At 40.7% G+C, this 27761-nt stretch overlaps 2 protein-coding genes across 2 annotated transcripts in view; one reads left to right on the top strand and one right to left on the bottom strand.

The window, feature by feature from the left end:
- Window positions 1-1938: 1938 nt before the first annotated feature.
- LOC106847068 (calcium homeostasis modulator family member 6) lies at window positions 1939-4010 on the top strand. The gene is given in 5 exon segments (XM_070496454.1): window positions 1939-2019; window positions 2247-2586; window positions 2589-2781; window positions 3508-3631; window positions 3633-4010. Coding segments are annotated over 5 exon segments (972 nt in total). The 3' UTR covers window positions 3867-4010.
- A 135-nt stretch (window positions 4011-4145) lies between these two features.
- The window catches only part of TRAPPC3L (trafficking protein particle complex subunit 3L), a 58561-nt gene continuing 34945 nt past the window's right edge, over window positions 4146-27761 (bottom strand). The window contains exon 5 of the mRNA XM_014866143.3: window positions 4146-26881. Coding sequence (XP_014721629.1) covers window positions 26762-26881 — 120 coding nt within the window. The 3' untranslated portion in view covers window positions 4146-26761. The remainder of the gene's footprint in view (window positions 26882-27761) is intronic.

Genomic DNA, 27761 nt, shown 5'->3' on the forward strand with positions numbered 1-27761 from the left:
TCTTGCACAGTCTTTAATAATTATTCTGAAAGTATATACGCTTCAGATAAAAAATGACCATGGTAGGGAACTGTGTGAAGTAAAAAGTACTATTACCTCATGCCTTTGCCGTGCATCCTTCCAGAGGAAGCCAGTTACTCTGTGACTGCACAGATGTTACTGTAGTGTATGCATAGTTCTGCAACTTTTTCACATGAAATATCATTGTTCCACGTATAAGCTAACAATTTACCTCATAAAAAATTACCACATAGGGGCCGGCCCGGGGGTGCAGTGGTTAAGTGCGCACGTCCCGCTTCGGTGGCCCAGGGTTTGCTGGTTCAGATCCTGGGTGCGGGCATGGCACTGCTTGGCAAGCCATGCTGTGGTAGGCATCCCAATGTAACATAGAGGAAGATGGGCACAGATGTTAGCTCTGGGCCAGCCTTCCTCAGCAAAAAGAGGAGGACTGGCAGTAATTAGCTCACGGCTAATCTTCCTCAAAAAAATATATATTTTTAAATTACCACATAGTATTCTACTAATTAGTAGAATATGATGCCTTTTTTGTTAAAAAAAAAAAACCCATACACACACAATCATAAAGTAATTAAAGATGAGCATCAAATTGTCAAATTTGGTCAATTCCAGACCCTAATAATGGGACAGGGGATTTTTTTAAACCTCAGGCACTTCTGATCGTTGGGTTTTTGACGTAATGACTAATAAATATTAACCATGTAATTAGGAACGATTTAAAAGAACCCGTACACTGGCATAGGGCTTTACAGTCAACAAAGCCGTTTTGGATGTTCACTTCAATTCATTTTCACAAGTTTGTGGAATGCCTGTGTAACACGTCACTCCCACTTACTGGTGAGGAATTGATGATTAGAGAGACGACGTTACTAGTCCAAGTTCAAGTGGTCAATGAACGCAGGCCTGGAGGTGGAGGGCCGATCCTCTCTGGATCATGTGGTTGAAAGCAGTCACTTGGCTGTTTTTATTAGTGGGCCAGAGTTGTCCCTTCTTAACCCAGGTGCCCTTGTGAGCAGAAAAGATACAGATATCCTTAGTGATCCCCAATATTTTTCATCTCGTTCAGAAACTTGGCAACTGTTGAGAGCTAAGACCGCTTTGAATAGACATAGTGAGATCAGGACACAGCACAGTTATTTCCTGGTAGGAACATGGTCACCCCTGTTTCGTAGGACACACCACTCCTCTGAGCCGGGCCCCACCCAAGAAGCGTTTCTCCACTCAGTATATGCTTATTTGCTGGCTCACCAAACAATTCTTCATAATCACCCTGGTGTTATGCTGCCCTAAAGCCTTGACCTTAGAAGAGATTCAGACACATCCTTGCTATTAATAGTAGCTGAAGACAGCCATATTGTTCCAGTTACAGTTTGTGACAGAGCGATGCTGCTTTGAGAAAACTGAAGGTGGAGGAAACAATATGGTAGTTAGACGTAGCTTCCGTGTGAACATTTTGGTTTAACTAGTATTTTTTTGAACAACCATATATACTCCCCTCTCCCCATTCACTTGGTGGTCACTGGGTAAGAATTTGACATCCTCCAGGTACGGACAGTGTCATGACACACTTGGAGGAGGAAAAGAGGTAGAAGTCAATACAATATATTCAGTCTAGCATCCTGTGGGAGATTAGGCAGGGGAGAGAACAGTCAGTGTGAATTAGGCTGGTGGTTCTGTCCAGAGGGGGACAGGAAGGGGACAGAACATCTTGGAGGCCCTAGAACTGGATCCTTTTTGTGTGTGACTGTTTGGTCTTACTAGGAGTTGGCTTAGCAATTAGGATGGCTGCAACAGAGGAAAATCTGGCTTTTTCCCAGTTTGCCCAGGTCAGAAGTATTCTTTCCATTGAGTGGCTGCATTGGGTCAGGAAGGGTAAGGAAACCAATTTTCCTTATGAGTTCGGTGGAAACAAAGGTAATAATGGAACAGAGTGGTGTATCCTCTGTCACAGTTCCTGAACTGGGGGAGAAAGGCCACCAGTGCGGAGGCCTCTGGAAAGGGGTGGGTACTGGGGAGGTCAATGGTGTGTGTTTGGGTCTGTTTGTCAGCCAGAGCCGGTTGGTTGAAATAAGAAAGCAAAGCTCACGAAGGCCATAAAGCCCATCCCTTTTCGGAAGCTACTTATTAGCAGAGTGCAAAGCCCCAGCCCCGAGTTCTCCCAAACCATTAGAGGAGCAGGGCAGCGAAGAGGCAGAAGCATCCGGACGGGTCCTTGACATCTGGGGTAGAAGGACCATGGACAAGCTTCCGGAGGTGCTAAAACTGTGCCCAAGTACTCCATTGTCCCGGGCTATGGCCTGGCCACCCTGCTGACAGCAGGCGGGGAGCGCCTCCTCTCCACCGTGGTGTTCCAGTGTCCCTGCAGCGCCACCTGGAACCTGCCCTACGGCCTGTCCTTCCTGCTGGGGCCGGCGCCGGAGCTCTTCCTCCTGACCTACGTGCTGAGCGCGCGCGCCTGGCCCTTGGTGACCCGCTGCTGCTGTGCCCAGGGCGCCTGCGCCGGCTGCGGCGCGGAGCGGCGCGGGGCCCCTGGGAGGACTCAGCTCCCCGGGGCCGCCTTGGTCGCGTCCACACCTGGGTGGCCGTGGCGCTGCTCGGGGGCGCGTTCTACGAGTGCGGCGCCAGCGGGAGCACCCCTGTGGCACGTTTCCTGTGCGCTGGCCGCAACTCCAGCTTTGCGGCCCAGCTGCCGCTGGTGCCCTGCCGACTGAGCGAGGAGTCCGACGCGCAGGACCTCCTGAAGGAGCTCAGGGCCCAGTCGCAGGTCGGGCGCTGGCGCTCGCGCTGGGTGCGGTTGGGAGGAGAGGGCAGGGGCGGAGAGGTGCGGGCTTCTGAGGTGCGCACGGGGTGGGGTAGAAATCAGTGCCCTTTCTCTAGACAGGTGACACCAGAAGACAAAGTAGAATGGCTATTTGCATCTAGTCAGCAGACAGGCGAACATTTAAATAAAACTAATGAAGAAGAGAAGAGGCAGCCAATAGTGTCAGGCATCCACTCTGGGCCAGACAACGCTCTGGGCCGTCTAGGTCCGTCCTGCCTTATTCTCTTACGTCTTTATAGCGAACACACTGAGTCGAGGTCGTTGTGTGTCCAGCCGGAAGAAGGGTAGAAGAATCGTTACAATAAAATGGGTCTGCTTGGCTCTAAAGCCATCATCCCCACAATGCTTCTGGGCTTGTAAAGCTCAGGGGTTCTTGAAAATGAATGCTTGTTTCATTGGATTTGCCCAAATCCCACGTTTTGAGTTCTAGAGGAGTGACACTAGGCTCTTCCCTGGGCCCTTGACATGACTTGGCAAATGACTGACTTGTCAAGCAAGCAGCTGTGCTGAGGGATGCGGGAGGGTACTGTCGCTTCTTTCTCTTAACAGACAAAGACCCCAAATTGTTGCTTGTTCATCATCATATCTGTGGATAGTTCAAACTTTGAGGGTTTTAAAATTTCTTATAAGAAATGTGACTAAATTGCTATTTTGATGTGCTTTCCTATGGTGCTGGGCTGGATCCTGATAGGAGCTGTTATCATCGTCCTGCTGATTTTTATACATGTCCAGGAATGTCGAGCTGCAGGTAGTTTCCTGCAGCTGAAATTTTGGAAAATCTATTTGGAAGAGGCGTGAAAGACCTTTAAAAAAACAAGCCGAAAAGCTTGCAGCTGAATTGGCAGAAGAAAATGTTAAATGTCTCTTTGGGCTCTCACCTCCAGAGAAATACAACATTCCAAGCATTAAAAACCGGCAGCAAATTTCATCGCTATATACTTTAAAACCAAATGAGGAAGAGGACATCCTGTTGCAGACATGTGTTAAAACAAATGAGAAGAAGCATAGTAGCAACTCTTCTGAATGAGATGAAGTGGTTTCTGCTCTTGGCTGTGTAGATTTACCTTTATGGAGACCACTGCTGAGATATGACCTTATTAATGAATAAGAAAAAAAGTTCTTTTGAATTGCTGCTTCATTAAAAAAAAATAAACATTGATATTATTTATGACTGCTTTTGGCTTTTTTGGTCCTCCAAATTGTGGAAACAGAATACTAAATCAAATAAAAATTTAGAACTTTACCTCTTTATTATATTAATTATACAAAAAAGGAAGCAAGGTTAAATGATTTACTCAAAAGGACAAACTGGAACTGAATCAGAAGATTTATATCCCAGGTAGAGGGTCCTTTCCACCGAATAATAATGCTGCTTTCAAATAAAAGACTTCAGTAGCAAAAACAGCAAAAGAACAATTGAACTTCAGACCTGTCTTTCAGGTTATCTGATGCTAATTTCAAATTCACTCTCTTGCAGACAACACACAGTTTAGAACTGTAAAATACTGGCAATTTATGGTTCTAATATGGTTTCTAAACGAAAATACGAAAACTCGTCATGAAAAGGAAAGTAAATTTTTTTAAACACAAAATTTGAAAACTAGGAAAATTGTAGGCATAAGTGTTGTTTTCAGTTTGTAGGATCAGAAGGAAAATTTTATAGCTGTTTATTATAGTAAATTTAAAATATGCACAAAAGTAGAGAGGATAGTATTGTGAACCCCCATATAGTTATTACACAGTGTCAACAGAGTGGAGAAGTCAGATAAAACCCATACGGTACAAATAAATACAGAAATACAAGTTGGTGACCTGATTCAGATTAGGGGAGGTGGGGAGTTGGGGAAGTCTGTGAGAAACTAATATTGGTAGAGTAGAAAGGAGACCCTTTCAGGGGCCGGCCTGATGGCTCAGTGGTTAAGTTCACACGTTCCATTTCGGAGGCTTAGGGTTAGCTGGTTCGGATCCCGGGTGCGGACATGGCACTGCTTGTCAAGCCATGCTATGACAGGCGTCCCACATATAAAGTAGAGGAAGATGGCACGGATGTTAACTCAGGGCCAGCCTTCCTCAGCAAAAAGAGAACAATTGGCGGCAGATGTTAGCTCAGGTGTAATCTTCGTCAGAAAAAAAAAACGCATTTCAGTTTGGAGGAACAGTATGTGCAAAACTGAGGTGAGAAATATCTTAGTGCAGTTGGAAGCCTCACAAGCAACTGGAAAAAGTGAGCAAGGCACAGATCACAGAGGCCCCCAACGTCATGCAAAAGATTTTGGTTTTCATCCTATAAATGTTTTAAGAGGATTGACTTGCTTTTCTTGTTGAAAAAGGAATGGCGGGGGGAAGAGGGAGAGCCAAGGTGGAGGTGGAGAAACTCCTCGGGAGACCACTGCGGGGAAAGAGGCGGGAGTGAACCTGCACTGGGTGGACGGTGATGAAAATTGAAAAAACAGAAAGATTCAGGTAGATTTTGAATGTAGGAATGACAGGATTTGTTGTTGGAAAGGATGCAAGGATCTATTGAGAACAATGATGTCTATAGGTACAATTCTATTGATCAATGATGCCAAGAAGTTTCAGGGGACAATTGGTTGTCATTCCTGCCCATCCCATAATTTTTGGCTGTTTGTGCATTTTTAAAAACGAGGTTGTGAAAACTTTAAGCTGAAACAATTGAGCACTGATTGTGTTTAGTCCTCTTCCTTTCTTGGCAGACCATCATGCTGGCTTTTATCTACCCTTCGTTACATGGGGCCATTAGAAAGAGCTAGTCTGAAGGGCTGGATATCCTGTAGTTGAGAGTCGTATATAGTAAGAAAATTGGCAGCAGAAACTGCATGATCCCTTTTTTTCCTATTCCCTGGAGAATAATTTTGAAAATCATGTTATGGCTTCTTTCATTTTTGCTCTATTTATTTCATTCTCCAATTTCTTTTATAAATTCTTCCTTTTCAATCCTTTTTCTGGCCTACTATTTACTGTACTTTCATTTTCAACAGGATCATATCATCTCCATTTTGTTGACTTATGCTTGACTTTCTCTTGCACAGTCTTTAATAATTATTCTGAAAGTATATACGCTTCAGATAAAAAATGCCCATGGTAGAGAACTGTGTGAAGTAAAAAATGCTATTACCTCATGCCTTTGCCGTGCATCCTTCCAGAGGAAGCCAGTTACTCTGTGACTGCACAGATATTACTGTACTGTATGCATAGTTCTGCAACTTTTTCACATGAAATATCATTGTTCCACATATAAGCTAACAATTTACCTCATAAAAAATTTCCGCATAGTATTTTACTGATTAGTAGGATATGATCCCTTTTTTGTTAAAAAAAAAAAAACACATACAATCTTAAAGTACATAAAGATAAGCATCAAATTGTCAAATTTGGTCAATTCCAGAGCCTAAAAATGGGACAGGGGATTTTTTTTTAAACCTCGCAAGTTTGTGGGATACCTGTGAAACACGTCACTCCCGCTTACTGGTGAGGAACGGAGGATTAGAGACACGACGTTACTAGTCCAAGTTCACGTGGTCAATGAACGCAGGCCTGGAGCTGGAGGCCGATCCTCTCTGAATCATGTGGTTGAAAGCAATCACTTGGCTGTTTTTACTAGTAGGCCAGAGTTGTCCCTTTTGAGCATAAGTGTCTTTGTGAGCAGAAAAGATAAAGATATCCTTAGTGATCCCCAATATTTTTCATCATCTCGTTCAGAAACTTGGCAACTGTTGAGAGCTAAGACCGCTTTGAATAGACATAGATCAGGACACAGCACAGTTATTTCCTGGTGGGAACATGGTCACCCCTGTTTCGTAGGACACACCACTCCTCTGAGCCGGGCCCCACCCAAGAAGCGTTTCTCCACTCAGCATGTTTATTTGCTGGCTCACCAAACAATTCTTCATAATCACCCTGGTGTTATGCTGCCCTAAAGCCTTGACCTTAGAAGAGATTCAGACACAGCCTTGCTATTAATAGTAGCTGAAGACAGCCATATTGTTCCAAGAGGTGATTCCATAATGTATTGAATACTGGCAAGGTGATACAATTTACAGAGCAGAAGATTAGGCTTTGTCTCTTTGCTCCATCCAAAGCCATGAACAGAAAGAGCAATACTCTATGAACTGATTAAAGAAGCAAGTCCAGAAGGAAGCATCCCAAAATAGAATTAGCCGCGTCCGCAAAAGTCTCTGGCTGAAAAACATCTCAGAACCCCTAAGTTTCACAACATCTTGCACCTTATCTACCAGGTGGCTTATTGTAAACAACTCTTCCTAAGACAAAAGATGGATAGATGCTCCCTGGCTGAGTCAGCCCCAGCAGCAGCCACAGCCGCTGCCACTCCCACTGAGTGCCTACCATGTGTCACACACTGGGCCAGCCCTGAGGTCTAAGCCTTTGGCTGATCTTATTTTGTCTTTTCCTCTTCATTCCCTACTTAGGAAATATCCATCGTGAATGTCAATGGAAGGACTGTGGAATTGATTGGATTATATTCCTAGCTAAGGAAACGGACCTGTATCAAAGAAGGGACATGGTCTGTCAGACCCTTTGCCACAAGGAAGAGCATTCTAAATACTTCCAAATGAAAGGGAAATTCTACAAGAATAGGCAATTTATTGTCATTTAAAAAATTGTCAGATAAACACAGTGAAGAGTTATGAAACATTTATGTATAGTTTAAAAAATAATTACAAGCTAAGGTCTATGTAATGATTACAGAAGGGAAAGAAATAGTACATTTCCAGCACCCCAAAATCCCCCTGCCCTTTGTGCCTCTTCAGAAGCCCAACTCTCTCCACCTACAAGTGGGGGTGATCATCTCCTTATTTTTATTTATAGTTTTTACCATCTATGTATTCATTCCTAAACTATTCATGTTTAGTTTTGCCTGTTTTTGAACTTTTTAGAATCCTCTAGGAAGTGTTGTATGATCGTTTTGTTTGAGAGTTTCATTTATATTATGTGTAAAACAGCTTATTTATTTATTTTATTTATTTTTATTTTTTCCTTTTTCTCCCCAAAGCCCCCAGGTACATAGTTGTATATTCTTAGTTGTGGGTCCTTCTAGTTGTGGCATGTGGGATGCTGCCTCAGTGTGGTTTGATGAGCACTGCCATGTCCGCAACCAGGATTCGAACTGACGAAACACTGGGCCGCCTGCAGTGGAGCTTGCGAACTTAACCACTAGGCCACGGGCCAGCCCTGAACAGCTTATTTATTTTGAAGGCTGTATAGTACTCCACTGTGGGAGTATACCACAATCTAGTTATCCATTTAACTGCTGATGGACATTTGGGTGGTTCCCAGTTGCTGGCTCCTATGAGCAATGCTGGAGTGAACATTCTGGAGTACAGGTGCAAGTGTTTCTTTAGGGTATGTTCCTAGGAATAGGTGGAAGCACAAGGGCATGTAGAGAATCCAGTTTGCAAGATAATGTCAAATTTTGCCTTCAGGGTTGAACCAATTTATACTATATGAGAGCTCCCATTGCTTCTCTCCACTGCAACACTTGGTATTTCCAATTATGTACTTTTGGCTGGTGAATGTGGAGCTTACACTGTAAGGGGAGTGAGATATAATAAACAGTAAGCACAATAAATATGTAAATAATTGAATATGTAAGGAGGAGAAGAACACAGTGAAAAAAAGAAGAACATATATATCAGAAATAAGGTTTACCCTCTACTCTAAGTGGCATCAGAAATGCTAGAACTGGGGGACCTCCCTGTGGCAGAGTAGTTAAGTTTGTGTGCTCTGCTTTGACAGCCCAGGGCTTCCCCAGTTTGGATCCTGTGTGAGGACATGGCATCATTCATCAGGCCATCATGAAGTGGCGTCCCACATAGCACAACCAGAGGGACCTACAACCAGAAAATACAACTATGTACTGGGGGGCTTTGGGAGAAGAAGAAGAAGAAAAATAAGATTGGCAACAGATGTTAGCTCAGGTGCCAGTCGTTAAAAAAAAGAAAGAAAGAAATTCTGGAGCTTGGAGAACTGTCGCCCTCGCTGAGAAGTGCTCTTTGAGCAGAGACTTGAAGGGGTGAAGGGTTAGCCACTGCGGCCCCGTGAGTAGTGAGCTGGGGGATAGAAGTACGCCAGGAGGTCAGAGTGGTGAAGGGGGCAGATCATGTTAGACCTTGGTGCCATCATGAGGACTTTGGCTTTTACTCTGAATGAACTGAATAACCACCTCACATATTCCCTACAGTGCCTAAATCATCTGATGATTAAGTCAGATCATTGGACACTTTGGGACAGTCAACAGAAGGCAAAATGCTGATTTAAAAAAGAGGAACTGATGGTCCCTTTAGACAATGGATGGCCATAGCCCTGGAACTAGGAGAGAAATGCCTGAGACCTGGTAGAGAATGTTACTGTGGAATTAGTCTCATGGGAAGTGTATGTGTATGTATGTGTGTGTTCATTTTTGGGAGTTTTTTTGGCGAGCAGAATATTACTTAAGAAAACTTGGTTTGATAAGAGTATTAATCATGGTGAGAAATGGGCATGCATATTCAACAGTCACAGATTGCTTTTAAAACTCCGCAGCTCACCATTCAGTGATTCTCCTTGTCAAGGTTTGGGCTCCATTTAACCAATGCCCTCATGTTCATCAGCAGCTCCTTAATATGTTCATTTTCAGTCATTCAAGAAACATCCAAACACGTATTGAGAATACTCACTGTATGTGAGAGTCTTTACACTACCTGATTAAGAGCTTAGTCACTAGAGACAAAGTGCTACAGACTGAGTGGCTTATGAACAGCAGAATCTTCTTTCTCCCAGTTTTGAATGTCTGGTGAGACATTTCCTGGTTCATAGATGGCTGACTTCTCACTGTGTCCTCACATGGTGGAAGTGGCAAGGGAGCTCTCTAGGGTGTGTTTTGTAAGGGCACCAATCCCATTGATGAGAGCTCTGCCCTCATGACCTAATCACCCTCCAAAGGTCCTACCTCCTAATACCATCACACTGGAGGTTGGGTTTCAACATATGAATTTGCTGGGGGGCGGGGAACACACAAACACTCAGTCTGTAGTACTGGGTTCATGTTCTGGCTCAGCCTCTACTAGGGATATAACCTGAAAAATCTCTCCATGTCTCAGTTTCAGCCTCTATAAAATGTGAAATAATCACATTACTTAGATGATTTTTGCAAGGAATAAATGAGATAATGCCTAGAAAATGCTCAATAAACAAAATTTATAGTTCTTACTGTTAAGACAGTAAGCAAAATGGATTGGAGAAAAGGCAAGAAATAAGACGCACCTTCTGCTCTCAAGGAATTGATAGGAAAATACGTAAACAGCTAGTGATAACAGGAATCAGTCGTTTCAGGGTTTCTGTACAATACGTCATCCCTCTGGGCTGTTCTTTTCTTGAATTCATTCTCTTGTTGCCGGGTAGTGATTATATTTTTCAATGTAATGTTTCATTCACTATGGGTAGGATTTTTTAAAAACAGTGGCAGCTTAAGAAGCTATCTAACTCAGTACAATATTGCCATGGAAAACCATCTCTCTCAGAACTCTTCCCAACATGGTGGCGGTGTATGGTCACCTTTTCTCACCTATTAAATAGCACCTGTCACCAAGACCCAAATATCCACAAATATTTTGTTTTGACATTTGCTGTAAATCAAAACAAACTAACCCCTCCCTATTTTGAAAGCTCTCAGGGGGTCCCTTCTCCTTTGTCTCTTTTCCTCAGCAATTTGCTGCTTCTTAGAGCCACGTATCTTTCCTTCTTCAGTGGTGTTTGGTGCTCTAGGTCAACGCACTGCAGCACGTTCTATGCTGGATCCAACATAAGGTGCTGAGATGAATTTCAAGTTCCACAGACTCTGTCTCCTCTGATGCTGGTTTATTGCGATCGTCCTTTCCCTGCTTTACCTGTCTGCACTTTCTCCCTCCTCCAATCCCTCCTTCCTGTGGCTGCATGTTCAAGTTTCCTAAAACACTGATTCACCCTGTTTGAGAGATCCATATTTTTTGTCTCATCAAATCCAGACTCTTAAGCTCCATGTGCAAGAAAGAGTCTACCACTCAGTTTCTGAAACAAGAAGCTCCATTCATTGCTTGTTAAGCAAAAGAGAGCTGTGCTTGTGGGTCACAGCCTTCTTAAACAAAGAAATCTACTGATCTCATATAGGATTTTGGGAAAAGGTAGATTTCAGGAATTTGTGGACATTCAGTAAGGGAATTGTTTGAGAATTGGTGGATTTTAAGCTTGGAAGTGCAGTCATTGGAGGGAAGCTATTGCTGATTGGCTGACTTTCAGAATTATGGGACAGTGTTTGGATGGTTTTCAGAATTATGGGACTGTCACTGATGGCTGACTTTCTGAATTATGGGAGAGTAACTGATGGCTGACTTTCAGAAGTGTGAGACTATCACTGATTGGTTGGCTTTCAGAATCGTGGTTACTGAAGCAAAAGTTTTCAGTGGTCAATTGAGACAGGTTTCAATTTGATTATAGTGGTTTCTTATTCAAAGCTTGGGTCTAGGGCCCTTTCTATGGCCTAAATCCCTTTCTTGAGTTTAGGGGATAGGAACATTTCATTTTCACATGAGTTGGGAGGACTGTGTCCGATTTTGTTCCCCATTGTATGCTCAGTGCTTAATATATTGACTTAGGAAACAGATCTAAAACCCTTTGCCTTTCTGTCTTAGTCTGTTTGGGCTGCTATAACAAAATACCATAGACTGAGTATAAACAATAGAAACTGATTTCTCACAGCTTGGAAGGCTGGGAAGTCCAAGATCAAGACATCAATAGATTCAGTGTCTCATGAGGACCTGCTTCCTAGACAGCCCTCTCTTCACTGTAGCTTCACATGGCAGAAGGGGTGAGGGTCTCTTTGGAGCTTCTTTTATAAGGGTACTCATCCCTTTCATGAGGGCTCTACCCTCATGACCTAATTATCTCCAAAAGGCCCTACCTTCAATATCACCTCATTAGGGATTAGGTTTCAACATAAGAATTTTGAGGAGATACAAATATTCAGTTTACAGCACTGCCACTCTAAGCCCTTAAAATCCATCTACCCTCCACTCCATCCCACCTAGCTACCCTTATTTTTCCATATTCTTCCAATATACAATCTCCGATTTAATCAAGTCTTCTCTGACCATTCTCCCACACCTATTAACCAGAATGAAAGGCTCAGGTGCTCTTCTTCACTCCCCTTGATTTTCTTTTCTGTCATTATTCCAATGTCTTGTTTGATTTCACCCTACTCATAAGCTAACAGTCTGTTACTGTATCCTGGAAGCTGGTAGAATAGACGAAATTTCTGGGCCAATGACAAAAGACTATATTAGTCACAGCAGAGCAAACAGCATGAACATTATGTTTGCATTGGTTTGCCTAGCCCCCAAGTCCTCTGGGAACAACACAGAAGGCTAAGATGGATGCCTGCACACAGTAGGTTGTGTTACTGGAGAGGATGCTGAGCTTGGGGCACCACCATTTTACAGCATATAGTAATAAGGCTGCTCCTTGTCCAAGAGGGAGATTACTTCGTCTCTCAAGGTTGCTTGCTGCAAACACAACCCTGAGAAAATGGCTGAGTGAAAAGCAGTCAGAGCCTTGCATTCTTGGCATACCGGTAGGACATATAAAAGCGTGAGAGACCCATGGAGGACTATGTCCCAACATGCAATGTTTTCAGTCTTTCAAGTCCCATTTTAAATCATACTTCCTCCTCAATGTGTCCCCAACTGCATCAGTTCACAGCAACTGCTTCCTTCTCTGAACTCTTAGGATTCACCTCTCAAACTGACTATGGCGCTTGATCATATACCTCTTTGTATCATATTAAAAATATATGTTTTCTCTTCCCAGCATGATTTTATGCCTTCTGAAGGCTTTTCTTTTAAAAAAAAAAAAGTTATCTTGAAAATGGTACAAAACAGCAACAAACTGATAAAAACAAGTCAGAAAGATTAAATTTGTAAAATGTTATTAAGAAGAAAAATTTTAAAGTATCACAAATATTTCTTGAAAATTTAAGACACAAGGTACATAATCATACATAATAAATTAGCAACCAGAGGCTGCATTTTGGTAAATATGTTACCATTCCTAGACTTGAAAATCCTGTGTTTATAAATCAGGTGATTTCTTATGTTATTTGTTGGTCTTTTGTGAATGGCACTCCATTTCTTAAAGGAAGATTATAACATAAGAAAAACCATTATATAAATGTATTTAATGTTTTTCTTACATATAGTAAAGAAACAAAATTTGAAAGACAGTTTTTATTTCATGGAGTATTCACTGACAACTTGGGTCATTGAGTGATGTTCCATAGAACACAGTTTGGGAAACAGTACTTCAGCTAACCAGAGGCAGGTGAAAAAGGAACTGTTGTTTGCCTTCCTTAACAATACTCTTAAATCACAGAGTCTATCCAAAAATAGGAACTTGAATAAACTCAAATCTGAGATATGGTCAAACTGTGGGACAACTTATTTTAATGGCCAAGCAAGTAGATAGATATGTAGGGAATTCTTTAGACCCTAGTTTATTTCATGGAGACCAGATCATTATGTGTCTAGGTGACTTTAAAGATACTTAGCACTTGGAGACAGGGCAGTGCATAAAATAAAAAACAGATGTTTTTTCTCTTAAAAATCAAAACCATCCTAACCCCTTTCTTAGGTCGTAGCTCTGCTCAAGATTTCTTGATGAGACAACTGTTCCTATTCAATTCATATGCATTCTAAGACAACTGACTTTAAGGAGTCCACATTCTTTGACTTCAAATCTGCTTGCCACTGTTCATACCAACAGAACTCCTGAATTTTTCCAGCTTCACAAACATATTTATCCCAGCTAGAAGCTGCTAACTCTCCCTGCAGAGGTATGCTGAAACTCTCTCTATAAAATAGTTTTTTTATTTTCTTAAAATGTGAACCTTTGTTCCAGATCCTCTATACATATTCCCGCTCCAATTTGAGATTCCTCAATGTACACTTATTAAAAATAAAGCTTGGTAAATATGATTACTGGCAGTGAAAGACCACCAAAAAATGTACTTCTGGTTAAAACTGTTGTTTTGAATGTACATATTCAAGCACAACAAAACAAAAGCTAAGGGATCTTTTTCATGTCATAAAGCAACCAGAGAACAGGAGAGGAAAAAGCAACACAATTTTTGGAAGTCGGAAGCAGGTGGTAAGTGTTGACTGTTCTAACGGACCTGGGAAACCTGGATCCCATCAGCACTGGAGAAAGGGGAGAAGCAATGTGATTTGTACTGAGGAATTGGTGGGAAAAAGGGCTTAGGAATTAGAGCACCAGTGGCCTCTGGCAATGGGGCTGGAGGCAGGGCTGAAAACAGGATCGGTTGAAATCCTGTTTAAGAAGAATTGGCCCCTCAGGTCTCTGTCTCCATTCCAAGCAGCTGGGTGACTGCTTCTCCCTATCCTAGCAAAAGGTGGATACTTTTCATCTCTAGATATGGTTTTCCAAAGATATTTTTGAACCGAGGGACACTAGACTAGCCAGCTGAAAGCAAGGACGCTATAGTGAAACAAATGGAAATTAAGTTAAAATAGACATAACGAATTTTTATTTCCCTCTCCTTTCTCCCCAACCTGGCTCCCAGAATGCTGGCATTCAGGCCTATATTCTCCAGGCAGTAGGTCAGAGGAGCCATGTGTAGCAAATCTGACTGTGCAGGAGAAGAGACTTCACTAAAATGACACGTTTTGAGATTCACATTTAAATTCCCCAACTTACCTTCCTATGTTACCATCCAAGCTCTACCAAAGATCATATTGTATCAAACATGAGTGGATAACCAAGGAGCTCCAGAGATTTGAGAAAGTATGAAAGACAGAAGCCAAAGCAAACAGAAAAAGTTATTCGGAGGAAACAGAAACAATAAACTTTTAAGAAAACTTAAAATAAAACCAAAACCTACCAATAATGACTTTAAAGATTGAAGTGGAGACATTACATCAGAAATTAAAAATGCAATAGAAGGAACGGAAAATAAACTTGGGGAAATAGCCTAGGAAGTAAAAGATTAAGAGAAATAGACGGAAAAGAAAGAAAAGTAAAGAAAATTAGAGGACTGGTCCAGCAGATCTAACATCGTACTAAAAAGATTCCAGGAGAATGCAGGGAAAATGCATAGAATAGGATAAGAAATCATCAAAGAAACACTTCAATAAGTTTTCCCCAAATGGAAAGACATGGATTTCTAGATTGAAAAATTTCATCAGGTGATCAGCACAATGGAAAGATACACACCCACAGTGAGACGCATCATGGTGCAATTTTGAAACAATGGGGTTAAGGAGAAGACCCTAAAGTTTTCCAGAGGAAAAGAACAGATCAAGAATTTAAACTCAAAAGGAACTGCAACATTTGAAAAACAAGTGGAAGCTGAATCATATTTTCACAAACTTTATCTCCTATTCACCCTGTATCAGGAAGCTACCAGAGTATGCACCCTTCCAGAAGAGAGAGCACACCAAGAAAGGAAAGTCATGGGATCAAGGAAACAAGGGATCCCATAGAAGATAAAGAAGGGAATCTCTAAGATGCCAGTGAAAGGAAAGGACAAAAGTGATGGTAAAGTCAGCCCCCATAATAAGATTAGCCCCATGCAGGTTAGTCAAGGGTTAGAAAGGAAGAAAGTTAAAATTTTAACAAAATTAGGAGTCCCCAATATTTTACTGTAAAATCACTGCAACCTCTTTCAAACAGTGTGTGGTGGTTTTAAAACACAGCCACAGATTCTTTGAAACTCTTTCCTTCAAGAGATAGAGACTAATTCCCTCTCTTGATTGTGTGCTGGACTTACTGCCTCACTTCCAAAGAACAGAAAAAAGGGAAGTGATGATATGCATCTTCAGAGCTTGGGTCATAAAAAGCATTGCACCCGATTTTCATAAATATTTACTAAATCAGACTGGCTCCTGCTTTAAAATTTTTTGAGTGACATTGCAAAGAGAAAGAAAGGCTAGAGTGAAGAAAATCTACTCAATAACTAGAATATTGTTTTTCATACTTTAAACCAATAAAACAAAATAGTCACCAGAACTGAGTAAAGTGGTCCCTAGAAATTTTGTTTCATCTCAGTAACAAGAGATTCTTCTCAAAGAGTAGATTGTGATGGGTCCAGTCGTAGGATTATTTGGAATCCGTTCTGAAAACACTGGAAGATCTTAAGCAGAAGTTGATGTCATGTAGATATTCCTCTCTGTAGATGTAAGGACCACATTTGGGGGACCCCAGGAAGACAGTTTGGCATTACAAAAGACGTAAAGCATCAATTGTGACATTGATAACATTTATGGATTCTTTCTCTACATTTTAGTGATTATTTTCGTAACTATCTTGTTTCTCTTTTCTTTTTTAATTTACCCAATTCCGTAATGCCATCCAATATCCAGTCAATGTTTCAGTTCCCACTTGCTTCATAAAGGTATTACTTGTTTGAATTAGGATTGAAACAAGGTCCAAATACTGCGAAATTGCTATAGCCCTTAAGTATCTTTTTTAAAAGCAATTCTTTATTGTAGTCATTTGACTCATTATTATTTTTAAAATTTTTAACTCTGTTAAATACACATAACATAAAATTTACCACCATAACTATTTTTAAATACACAATGTAACAGCATTAAGAATTTCACCTTGTTTTGCAACCATCACCACCATCCATCTCCAGAACTCTCTTCATCTGGCAAAACTGAAACTCTGTACTCTTTAAGGAATGACTCCTCATGCCCCTCTACCCCCTAGCCCCTGCAACCCTCATTCTGCTTTCTGTTTCTATTCATTTGACTACTCTAGGTACCTCATAGAAGTGGAATCATGCGGTATTTGTCTTCCTGTGACTGGCTTATTTCATTTAGCATAATGTCTTCAAGATTCATCCATGTTGTAGCAGATGTCAGAATTTCCTTCCTTTTTAAGGCCGAATAATATTCCATCATAAGTATATACCACATTGTTGTTTATTCGTTCTTCCAGCCTTTGATGGACACTTGGATTATTTCCATGTTTTGGTTATTGTGGATAATGTTGCTATGAACACAGGTGTACAAATTTCTCATTGAGACCCTGCTTTTGATTCTTTTGGGTATATACCCAGAAATGGAACTGCTGATCTACAGATTCAAAGCAATTCCAATCAAAATCCTAGTGACATTCTTCACAGAAATAGGACAAAGAATCCAAAAATTTATATGGAACAACAAAAGACCCCAAGTAGCTAAAGCAACCCTGAGAAAAAAGAACAAAGCTGGAGGTATCACAATCCCTGACTTCAAAACATACTACAAAGCTAAAGTAATCAAAACGGCATGGTACTGGCACAAAAACACACAAAGAGATCAATGGATCGGAACTGAAAGTCCAGAAATAAAACCACACATCTATGGACAATTAATCTTTGACAAAGGAGCCAAGAACATACAATGAAGAACGGAAACTCTCTTCAATAACTAGTGTTGAGAAAACTGGACAGCCACATGCAAAAGAATGAAAGTAGATCATTATCTTACACCATACACAAAAATTAACTCAAAATGGATTGAAGACTTGAATGTAAGACCTGAAACCATAAAACTCCTAGAAGAAAATATAGGCAGTACACTCTTTGACATTGGTCTTAACCACATCTTGTCAAATGCTATGTCTACTTGGGCAAGGGAAACAAAAGGAAAAGTTAACAAATGGGACTTCATCAGACTAAAAACCTTCTGCAAAGCAAAGGAAACCATGAACAAAATGGAAAGACAATCCACCAACTGGGAGAAAATATTTGCAAATTATTTATCAGACAAGCAGTTGATCTCCAAAATATGTATAAAGAACTCATACAACTCAACAACAACAACAAAAACCCGATCAAAGAATGGGTAGAGGATGTGGACAGACATTTTTCCAAGGAAGATATACAGATGGGTAACAGTCACATGAAAAGATGCTCAACATCACTAATTATTAGGGAAATGTAGATCAAAACTACAATGAGTTATCACCTTACACCAGTCAGAATAGCTATAATTACCAAGACAAAAAACAACCAATGTTGGAGAGGATGTAGACAAAAGGGAATGCTCACACACTGCTGGTGGGAATGCAAACTGGTGCAGCCACAATGGAAAACAGCATGCAGATTTCTCAAAAAAAAAAATAGAAATACCATATGATCCAGCTATCTCACTACTGGGTATTTATCCAAAGAACTGAAAATCAATGATCCAAAGAGATTTATGCATCCCTGTGTTCATTGCAGCATTATTCACAATAGCCAAGAGGTGAAAACAACCCAAGTGCCCGTCGATAGATGAATGGATAAAAAAGATGTGGTGGGGGCCAGCCTGGTAGTGCAGTGGTTAAGTTCGCACATTCCATTTTGGTGGCCTGTGGTTCGCCGGTTTGGATCTCCGGTGCAGAAATGGCACCACTTGGCAAGCCATACTGTGGTAGGTGTCCCACATATAAAGTAGAGGAAGATAGGCATGGATGTTAGCTCAGGGCCAGTCTTCCTCAGCAAAAAGAGGAGGATTGGCAGCAGTTAGCTCAGGGCTAATCTTCCTCTAAATAAAAAAAGATGTGGTGTATATATACAGAATGGAATACTACTCAGCCATAAAAAAGACAAAATTGTCCCATTTGCAACAACATGGATGGACCTTGAGGGCATGATGTTAAGTGAAATAAACCAGACGGAGAAAGACAAATACTGCATGATTTCACACATTGTGGAAGATAACAAATACATGGATAAATACAATAGATCAGTGGTTACCAGAGGGGATGGGGGGTGGGCGAAAGGGATAAAAGGGCACATATGTATGGTAATGGATAAAAATTAGACTACTGGGGGTGAGCATGATGAAGGAATTGATAAACATTAGTGTACACCCGAAATTACACAATGTTATAAACCATTATAATCCCAGATACAATAATTTTTAAAAAAGAAATGGAATTGCTGGATCGTATGGAGCTCTATTTTTAATTTTTCAGTGAATCACTCTACTGTTTTCCATGGCAGCTTCACCATTTTTACATTCCCAAGAACAGTGCACAAGGATTCCAATTTCTCCACATCCTTGCCAACATTTGTTATTTTGAGGGGTTTCTTTTGGATCCTAGCCATTCTAACGGGTGTGAGGTGGTATCTCATTGTGGTTTTAATTTGTATTTCTCTAACAATTAGTAATGTTGAACATCTTTTCATGTGCTTATTTGCCATTTGTATATCTTCTTTGGAAAAATGTTCAAGTCCTTTGCTCACTTTTCCATTGGATTATTTTTGTTTTTGTTGAGCTGTAAGAGTTCCTTACGTATTCTGGATATTAACACCTTATCACATATATTGCTTGTAAATATTTTCTCCTATTCCATGGGTTGCCTTTTCACTCTGTTAATTGTGTTCTTTGATGCACACAAGCTTTCAATTTTAATGTAGTAAAATTTATCCACTTTTTCTTTTGTGTCTGTGCTTCTGGTGTCACATCTGGATTTTTAAAACATAAAAATATATCATAAGTTCATACTGATAGTTTCTAATTCAAATTCTGGGCTACAAGGTTCTTTATCAAACTGACCTTTTTATCTCCTTTTTCTCATGCCCATAATCGCAGCTGGTCGGTCCATGCATAGAAATACCATCTTAATCAACAATTGGGCCTGGAGAAGTTGAATTCTAGGTAAAGACTTGCCCTGCGAGCTATCTAAACTGAGCAACTAGTTTTGGGGCTCCTTTTCATTCATTCTGATTTAACATACTCATGAGGGACTCCATCCAGCAGGTGTTCAGAAAAGCTTAAAAGGGCAATTTTTCATCTCTCAAGAGGGTTGGAAAGTACACTATTTAGAACTGGAGCTCTTCCAGACTGTCTGAAATGTCTTAGGCAGCCACAAGAGAGTCGCAGGTTACAATTTTTAGGGACTGGTTACAGTGGGGGTGGGGATTTTCTTCTTTCTGTCAGTTTTTAAGTGTCTCTGCAGCAGTAAAAATTACATCTATGCGCACTTTTATTTATTGGCTCCAGGTTTTGTGCTGCTTTGCCCAGCATGTGTTTTCAATAGTGACATTTGTCACCTTTTCTCAGGATTCTGTGTGAACTCTTGGAAAATCTTTCCCAAGGAGAGCAAAGCCATTTCTTTTACATCTTTGGGAAAAGTCCAGTTGTGTGACTTTCTGTGGTTTTCTTGAGTGGCCATTTCTATTTGTGCACCATCAGCAGTTTCAGAATGCAGGAGTACCTGTGGCAGCTTTGTAGCCACAAATCAAATCTACTTGCTGCATGGAAGAGCTAAGAGAGCCCGCAACCAAATCTCCCTATCTCCATCAGAGACAGAGGAAGTCTTACGTATGATCCACATGATCTCAGGTAAGTGCATCCACTTGGGATGTTCTCCCCATTGTGTTGGTGAGAGGATGGAGAATTGTTTATTAGAGCAACAGGCGAAGTAAATGTGATCTGTATTTTCTCCCTAGGCGTGTGTATGATCATGCAACCTGAAGGCTGGGTTGTTTTCTACTTCTGGGGGTGAGCGTTGAGAGTATGAGCGGTGGCCTACAGCAGAAATGATCTTCATCCGGCCTCTGCCACCTCCATCTCCACATAGATCTTGAACCTTGCTTTGCAGGGAAGGTTGAGTCAATGCTCATGGGCTCTATCAAGGTTTTCCCTAACACCTCCAACCCTATTCTCATCTCCGCCCACTCTAACTTCATCACTCTTTCTTACTGAAAGGGGTAGTCTTTATGCAGCTCAGAGTCAAACTTCACTCTTAGGATCTGGATCCTGCCCTCTTCCACCTCCTCACAATCTTGCTTCATCGGTCATCGCCTCTCGCCTATATTTTCAAATGGCTGCAGTCTTAAAAAATCAAAATAAAAGAGCAAACAGCCCAACTTTGCACTGAATACCCTACATTTCTTTCCATCTACGGTCAAGTTCTAAGAGTCATGTATTTGCAGTATCTCACCTGCTGTTGACTCTTCCATTCACTACAATGAGGCTGCTGTCTCCAACTTGCCCCGAAATTGCTTTGAGGCAAAGACCGTCTTCTTGGCAAATCCAACCTCCCTTTTCTAGCCTAAACTTGTTGGCTTTGGTGTGGCATCTAATACCTCTGACCACTCTATTCTCCTTGAAACTGTCTTGGTGTAAGTGTCACCAGTTTCTCCCATCTCCATCTTTGACTGAAAGTTCAGTCTCACTTGTCTCTTTCTTTCCTTGCTGCCTCTTGAATGGTGGTATTTCTCAAGATTCCATCTTTACTCCTTATATTTTCTCAAGTCCATTCTCTCTCCAGATGTTGCCATTCACATCCATGCTTTTACTATTATCCATATACTGATGACTCCAAAGTCCATCGCCAGTTCAGACTTCTCTTCTGAAGTTGTTTGGATGTTTCAAACTCACCTTGAATTCAAAATATTCAAAGCTTATTTGCTTCTTTTCTACGCTAGCCCGTTCTCCTGTGGTCTCTTACTGAGGCTCCCAAGCTGGACACTGAGGGGCCATTGCCAACTCCCTTTCCACACCAGCCCCACATCTTAATGCATTTACAGCACTGGCAAATTTACCTCCTTTGTAGTTTCATATCCAATCCATTCTCTCTCTCTGTTCCAACTTAACGCCTCATAGATTGTTGTGAAAATAAGGTGACATACCACATAATTAATGTGCCTAGCACCTGATAAAAATCTTAATTGAATCCCAAGCCAAGAAACCAGCATTTCCAGGTGCTTCTATTGTTGAGGATATACAGACCTTTAGGATTTAGCACTTCCTCTTTTAAGTCATTAAAATCTAAGTGACTCACATGCTACACTGAAATAACAAGTCACTAAATACCATCTCTTAGTTCGAAAGATTTAGGCTATGAGAGGCTTCAGAAATTGGGGGATTTTTCTGACTTTGGAATCCTCAAGTGACTCTTGATGAGATTTAAGTTTCCAGCAGAAATAGTTGAAGCAAGGACCTGAAATGCATGTTTTGTTTTGCTTTTAAAAGAGCTACCACTGATGTAAAAGGTCTTCTCCCTACAGATCTCCCTTTTCTGGGACTTGTGAGCTGGGTGTGTTGTACACTATAATGCAAGTTTCTATTTTCTCTTTCCTGTAAACCTCTCTTCTCTGTGAGGAGGAGAGCTATTGTAAATCCACATTTTGTTGGTTGAGCATTCAACCATTTGAAAAATGTAATAATAAACAGTTTATTGTCTTTGGAATTCTCCAATATGTTGCAAATTATCTGACTTATTACATATTTATCATACAATGAACTTTGTTGCGTTACTATAACAGAAACCCAGCTCTACTCTCTTAAAGAATACAGGAAATTTACTGGCTCGTGTAACAGATAGGCTTTTCTCCTCTTCTACCCAGTCATCCTTGTCCTCCTTCCTATGTCAGCAGCAGTGACTGTGGTCTGGGGAATGACATCTCCTGAATGGCGATATCTGGCCGACAGGGGGGTGGTATTCAATAGGGAATGAGCCACTGTGCTCAGGTGATAGCAGTGGAGCTAGGGAGGGGGATGACTTCCTCTGAGGTAGATAGGTTCTTAATAAAATGGTGAGCACCTTAACAGAAGAATGTCATTCTCTTAGGAGGGGGAAAGATACAGGCAGCCAACAAGTGTTCATTATGTGAAGCATAATTAGAATAAATGGAATGGAAGAGGGAATAAAGGAAGAAGTAAAGGAGTTGCAGGAAGATTCTTTGGAAGAAAGAGAAGCATATGTAGTGGCAACAGAGCTCCTAGAAGAAAAAAAGTGGAAGACAAAAGAAATGACGGAAGAAAAGCAGAGAAAGATTTAACTGGGAAAGACAGAGTCTGAGTTTAGGAGAGAAGAAGGAATTATCCTAGGACATTTATTTCTTAACTGTTTTTAGGGAAGGATTTCTAACTTTTGACTTCTTTTGTTTAGCTTCTTCCTTCTTAAAGAAACGTTTGAAAAATAAATTTTTGCTAATGATTGTTGTGGCGATGCCTTACTCTCAATTTGAGGGTGACAATGGCTGATTGAATAAGAACTGATATTTCCTTTACAGACCACAGACCTTATACCAGCTGCATCCCTTTTCTCTCTGCTGATTATTTGCCCTAGCCACTGTTGGCTGACCGCTGTTCATGTCCAGCTAAATTTCTGGAAGGTTTACCAGAATGAGGAAGCGCAGCAACTGGACAGATTTTTCAAGGAGTATGCAACCAAACAGAGTAAACAAAATTTTGCTCCCTCTTTTAAGAAGCAATCTTTGGTCATACCAAATTTCAAGGCCTGAGAGGATGCCTTCATCATGGACTCCTTTGGTGTTACTAAGGAGATATGAATTAGCCTCCATAGCTGGTGGATGAAGCTCTCAAATACAATACCCGGCGTCTACAGACCCAATTGGAGGGATGCTTAACCATGAATAATATCATATCTTTCAGCATCTACTGGGTTAGTTAACATTTAGCAGAACTTGGTTAAAGCGGCCTCTTTGGTTACAAAAGTTTTAGTGTCATTCTCTCACTTCAATTATCTGGTTTTAAAAATTTCTACTTTAGTCTTTCATAAACAGGGAGAAGAGGGAACTTTCCATTTATTCATAACAGTTTATCCCAACTGCTAAAGAGATCCAGCCTTCTAATAACTAGTGGACGAACTCAAGAGATTTGAAAAGACAATAAGTGTGCAGGCCACCAAAGGAAGTATTTCTGATTCCAGGGAACTTTAAATAGTGAACGGGCAACTGAGGCAGGCCTCCTCAGTAACCAGCTTGGGCAACAATCTGGTGATGTCATTTGAATAGCACTAACCTATCTCTCTGCCCCTTTGGCTTTGCCAAGATGATGAAAATCTCTGCATCGATCAAAGTTTTGGGTTCAGAGTGAAGACTTTTTTGGGAAAAAAATATCATATAACTCTGTAGTTATTCTGTGCAACTTCCACAAGCCCTTATTAGAAAGACTCAACTTCACACAAAGGTGAGGAAAATACGCTTGGAGCCCACGGGATGCTGTGCAACCTTTCTTTACTATGAAACCTTTACACAGAAACTTTTCTGTTTTTATGGATCACCACTCAGTTAGTGGAGAGACGGCATTTCATGCATCTGACAGTCTCTTTTTTCCTGGTTTTCCTTACCTTTTATCTTTTCTTCCCATTCTCTCTCTCTGTGAACCTGGAAACTCCCCGTTGTGTCCAAGGTCAAGGAGATCAACGGATCTCTGAAGGGGAATTTTAGACCTGTGTTGTACGTTACAGTAGCCTCTGGTCACATATGGCTACTGATCACTTAAAATGTGGCTAGTGTGACTGGGGAAATCAACTTTTTTTTTTTTGGCTGAGGAAGATTTGCCCTGAGCTAATATCTGTTGCCAAACTGCCCTTTTTGTTTGCAGAAGATTTACCCTGAGCTAAGTTCTGTGCCAATCTTCCTCTATTTTGTATGTGGGTCACCACCACAGCATGGCTGCTGACGAGTGGTGTAGATCCATGCCTGGGAGCCAAACCTGGGCTGCCAGAGTGGAGTGCCCTGAACTTAACAACCAGGTGATGGGACCAGCCCCAGGAAATCAATTTTTAATTTAGTTTAATTTTATTTAACTTAGATTTAAAAACTGAAGCTATTAAACAAGGCTAAACACAATTTTATTGTTTTGATGGGTCTGTAAACTTTGGAAATTTAGCACTGAATTGAGATGTGCTAAAAGCATAAAACACACACTAGAGTTTAAAGACTCAGTATAACAAAGAATGCAAAATGCCTCATTAATAATTTATTGACTAAATGTTGAAATAATAATATTTGGATAATTAGTCTAAATGAAATATACTATTAAAATTAATGTCAGCTGTTTCTTTTTACTCTTTAATATGGCTGTTGGAAAACTTATAGATGTGGCTTTCATAATTTTAATGGACAGCACTTTCCAGATTCTCACATTCTTCACGATGGGATGCCTATTGAATACAAACAAGCCACTCTCTTGGTTATACAGGTCACCTTTCATAGCATAAGTTCAATGCTGACAGACTGCCCTCCCTCTCCAGAGTGAGGGAAAAAAGACATGGAGAACAAATCTCATCCTGAAACCAGCACCAGTTCCAACACTCAGCATCACTGAGAGAATCAGATTAAGCTGCTTTCAAAGGGGTAGGTCATGAAGAAATTGGGCCAAGTGAGTTTTGATGGCTGGGTTGGGAGAGAAAAGAGAGGAAGGTGTAGACAGGTAGAGAACATTCCAGGGCATGGAGCATTTTCAAGAGGGCTAGTGGGAGGCTGATTTAAGAGAGAGGCCCTTAGACATGAATATCTTGGGCTCCTGGAGGGGTGAGTGTACTATAAAGAAGAAAGAGGAAACTGAGCAGAAGATGGAAACATCCTGAAAAGAAGATTTGGGATGGACTGTAGGCAAACATTCTTCTTGGAGGCCTCAGTTAAAGTACATGGCATTGTGATATCCCTTATGATAGCAGACATTTTCTTCTTCCAGATTCGACTCCTGGCCTTCTGTGCAACTGGCTTGAAGTTTCTTCCCCGATGCTGCACCTGCTCCAGGGGCCCTATTTGGTCCTTAGTACCCACCTCAATGTCCTTTTGAAGAGATAGATGGGTAGGTAGGGAACAAATAATTTCTTCATAGTCTTCTAAAGTCCCCAAATATGGAATTTCAGTGGTTATTGATGTCATTTAAATTCACTGATATAATTTTAGATATTCATCGTGTCCAATCGTTTCACTTTACAGAGCGAGAGAGAGAATAAGAGATGATATGCCTTGCTCAGGATCGGCAGCTAGTCAGGATCAGCTGAAGCCACTAGAAATGGAACCGGGTCTGTATCTTCAGGCTCCTGAGTCCTAGTTGTGGTCTATCACTAGCATATATCACTTAACACCAGTTTTAACTGATGGTGCCACACTAATTGTTACTTTTACTTGTAATTTGAGTCCACTGCAGGGCCTAGCAGACTCTGGACTGCTGTAAAGGCTGCCTTTGAATGCCAACGGTCTGGTAAAGAGTACTGTTTATTTTACCCAGTACATTTTGAATTGTAAATATGTTCTGGTCACAGACAAAACATACCTGTAAGATTTTAGGGGATAAAAATGATAGCAAAAATTGTAACTGAATAACCTTTGGGGTAAGAAAGTATTCTCAAAGAATATGGTTTACCTCTCATTTTAGAGATCTCCTGGCCTGATCATCACTAACATTTCATGAGAAAACGAAGGAATTTGGTTAATACCTGCTGTCTAAAAATTAAATGAATTAAAATGAGATGCTATTTTTAAATGTTTAGAATTAACATCCAAATAAATAGCTTGTCTTGTTGATTACAAGCCAAGAGTAGCTTCAGGAGGCTGAAGCTATAAGCCAAGCCAATATATGAGAAAAATCACATCCATAGTTTCTCAAGAATATGGAAAAGTGTTACAAATGGCATTGTTTCTATAGAGAGTGCAATATATGGTACTAGAAACTGTTTCTATGTAGGAATTCTATAGTGTATCATTTCATCCATTCTTCCAACGAGAAGGGATAAATAGATCAACTGTATAGGTGGTATGCTTTTTTTTTTCCTTACAATAATAAGTGAAATGAGTAGATTCTCTTTGCATGGACTACGTAATATGTGGATTTCATGTTTGCCATCTTACAGGGAGTTATTTATATATGAAATCTCGTGGACATGAGATTGCGAATGTGTGATTTATAGGCAAAGAAAAAAGACAGCTCTAAATCCTAGTGCTCTACATTTCAAATTTCTGGCTGATCTATAAGCCTTTTAAAGCCCATGTTATTAAGCAATTCAAAATTTCTATGGCTGTATATGTTTAGCTAACATTAACTGCTCAACTAGCCACCCTGTGGCATTTTGCACGCTATTCTTCATTTTTACCATCTATATTTTTTTCTCCTATTTTTTCCGTCTATATTTTTTCTCCTCTGGCTTTTTCAGAAATGTTATTCCTATTTCTGTCACACTGTCGCCTTTTAGTCTGTCTTGCAAAAATGTAACATCAGCAGCCAAATGAACCTAGGAAAGAAAAAAAATAAAACAGGCCTGCGTCATTCAGGTTTTAAATAAAAGCTCTCTAAATTTTTTGTCTTTTTTTTCAGCTTTATTTACCCCATACGGAGCTGATTTTCCTTATGGAGTAATAAAAGTAAGCTTGTTCTTGGACGAAGGGCCCTTTACTGTGTCCTCCAGAGATGGTCTGATTGTGTGTCAGCTCGGTAGTGTGGGTCTGCAAAGAAAAGGGCGGTCCTGGCCAGGCCCAACTTGGATGACTCTGGGGCGAGCCCAGAGATGTGGACCCATTTATGGTCACAGCGCAGGTCTGAACTATGGATCCGTCTCAAGAGGAATACAAATTCCCAACTCAAAGATACCTTGACTCAGTGTGCCTTGCCAAGCAGAACTCCCAAGGATAAATGGGTTCTTAAACAATTCCCCTGCAACTGACTTGCTATAAATCATTTTGTCATTAGCTAAATAACATAATCACTTGTCACTCAACGACAATAGTTTGAGAGCGTTGAAAAAATATCAACTAAATAAAGTTTACATATAAAATTAAAGACTGAAATTACAGACATGCATATGTGATACCCAGGCCTTCTTTTCCACTGGCAAGAATTTCCCGTTTCCCAGACATTGAAGTAAGCCCTAAGGGCTTACTTCTCTATTTATTAAAATGTATTCACGTAAAAACAGCATGATATTGCTGACCTACTCTCAACAGAGTGTCAAGCTATTTTAAGTCATTGGGGTAAATAAGATAAATAAGCAAAAGTACCTAGTAAAAGCAAATAATAAGTGAAAAAGCCTGCATCTGGTAGGCAATTTATTATTATTTATTACATCTTATCTGACTCACTCCCCTCTCTCACTAAGAATTCTTGGCCAACCAGTC

Source organism: Equus asinus, chromosome 24 (assembly GCF_041296235.1).
Source record: "Equus asinus isolate D_3611 breed Donkey chromosome 24, EquAss-T2T_v2, whole genome shotgun sequence".
Lineage (NCBI taxonomy): Eukaryota > Metazoa > Chordata > Mammalia > Perissodactyla > Equidae > Equus > Equus asinus.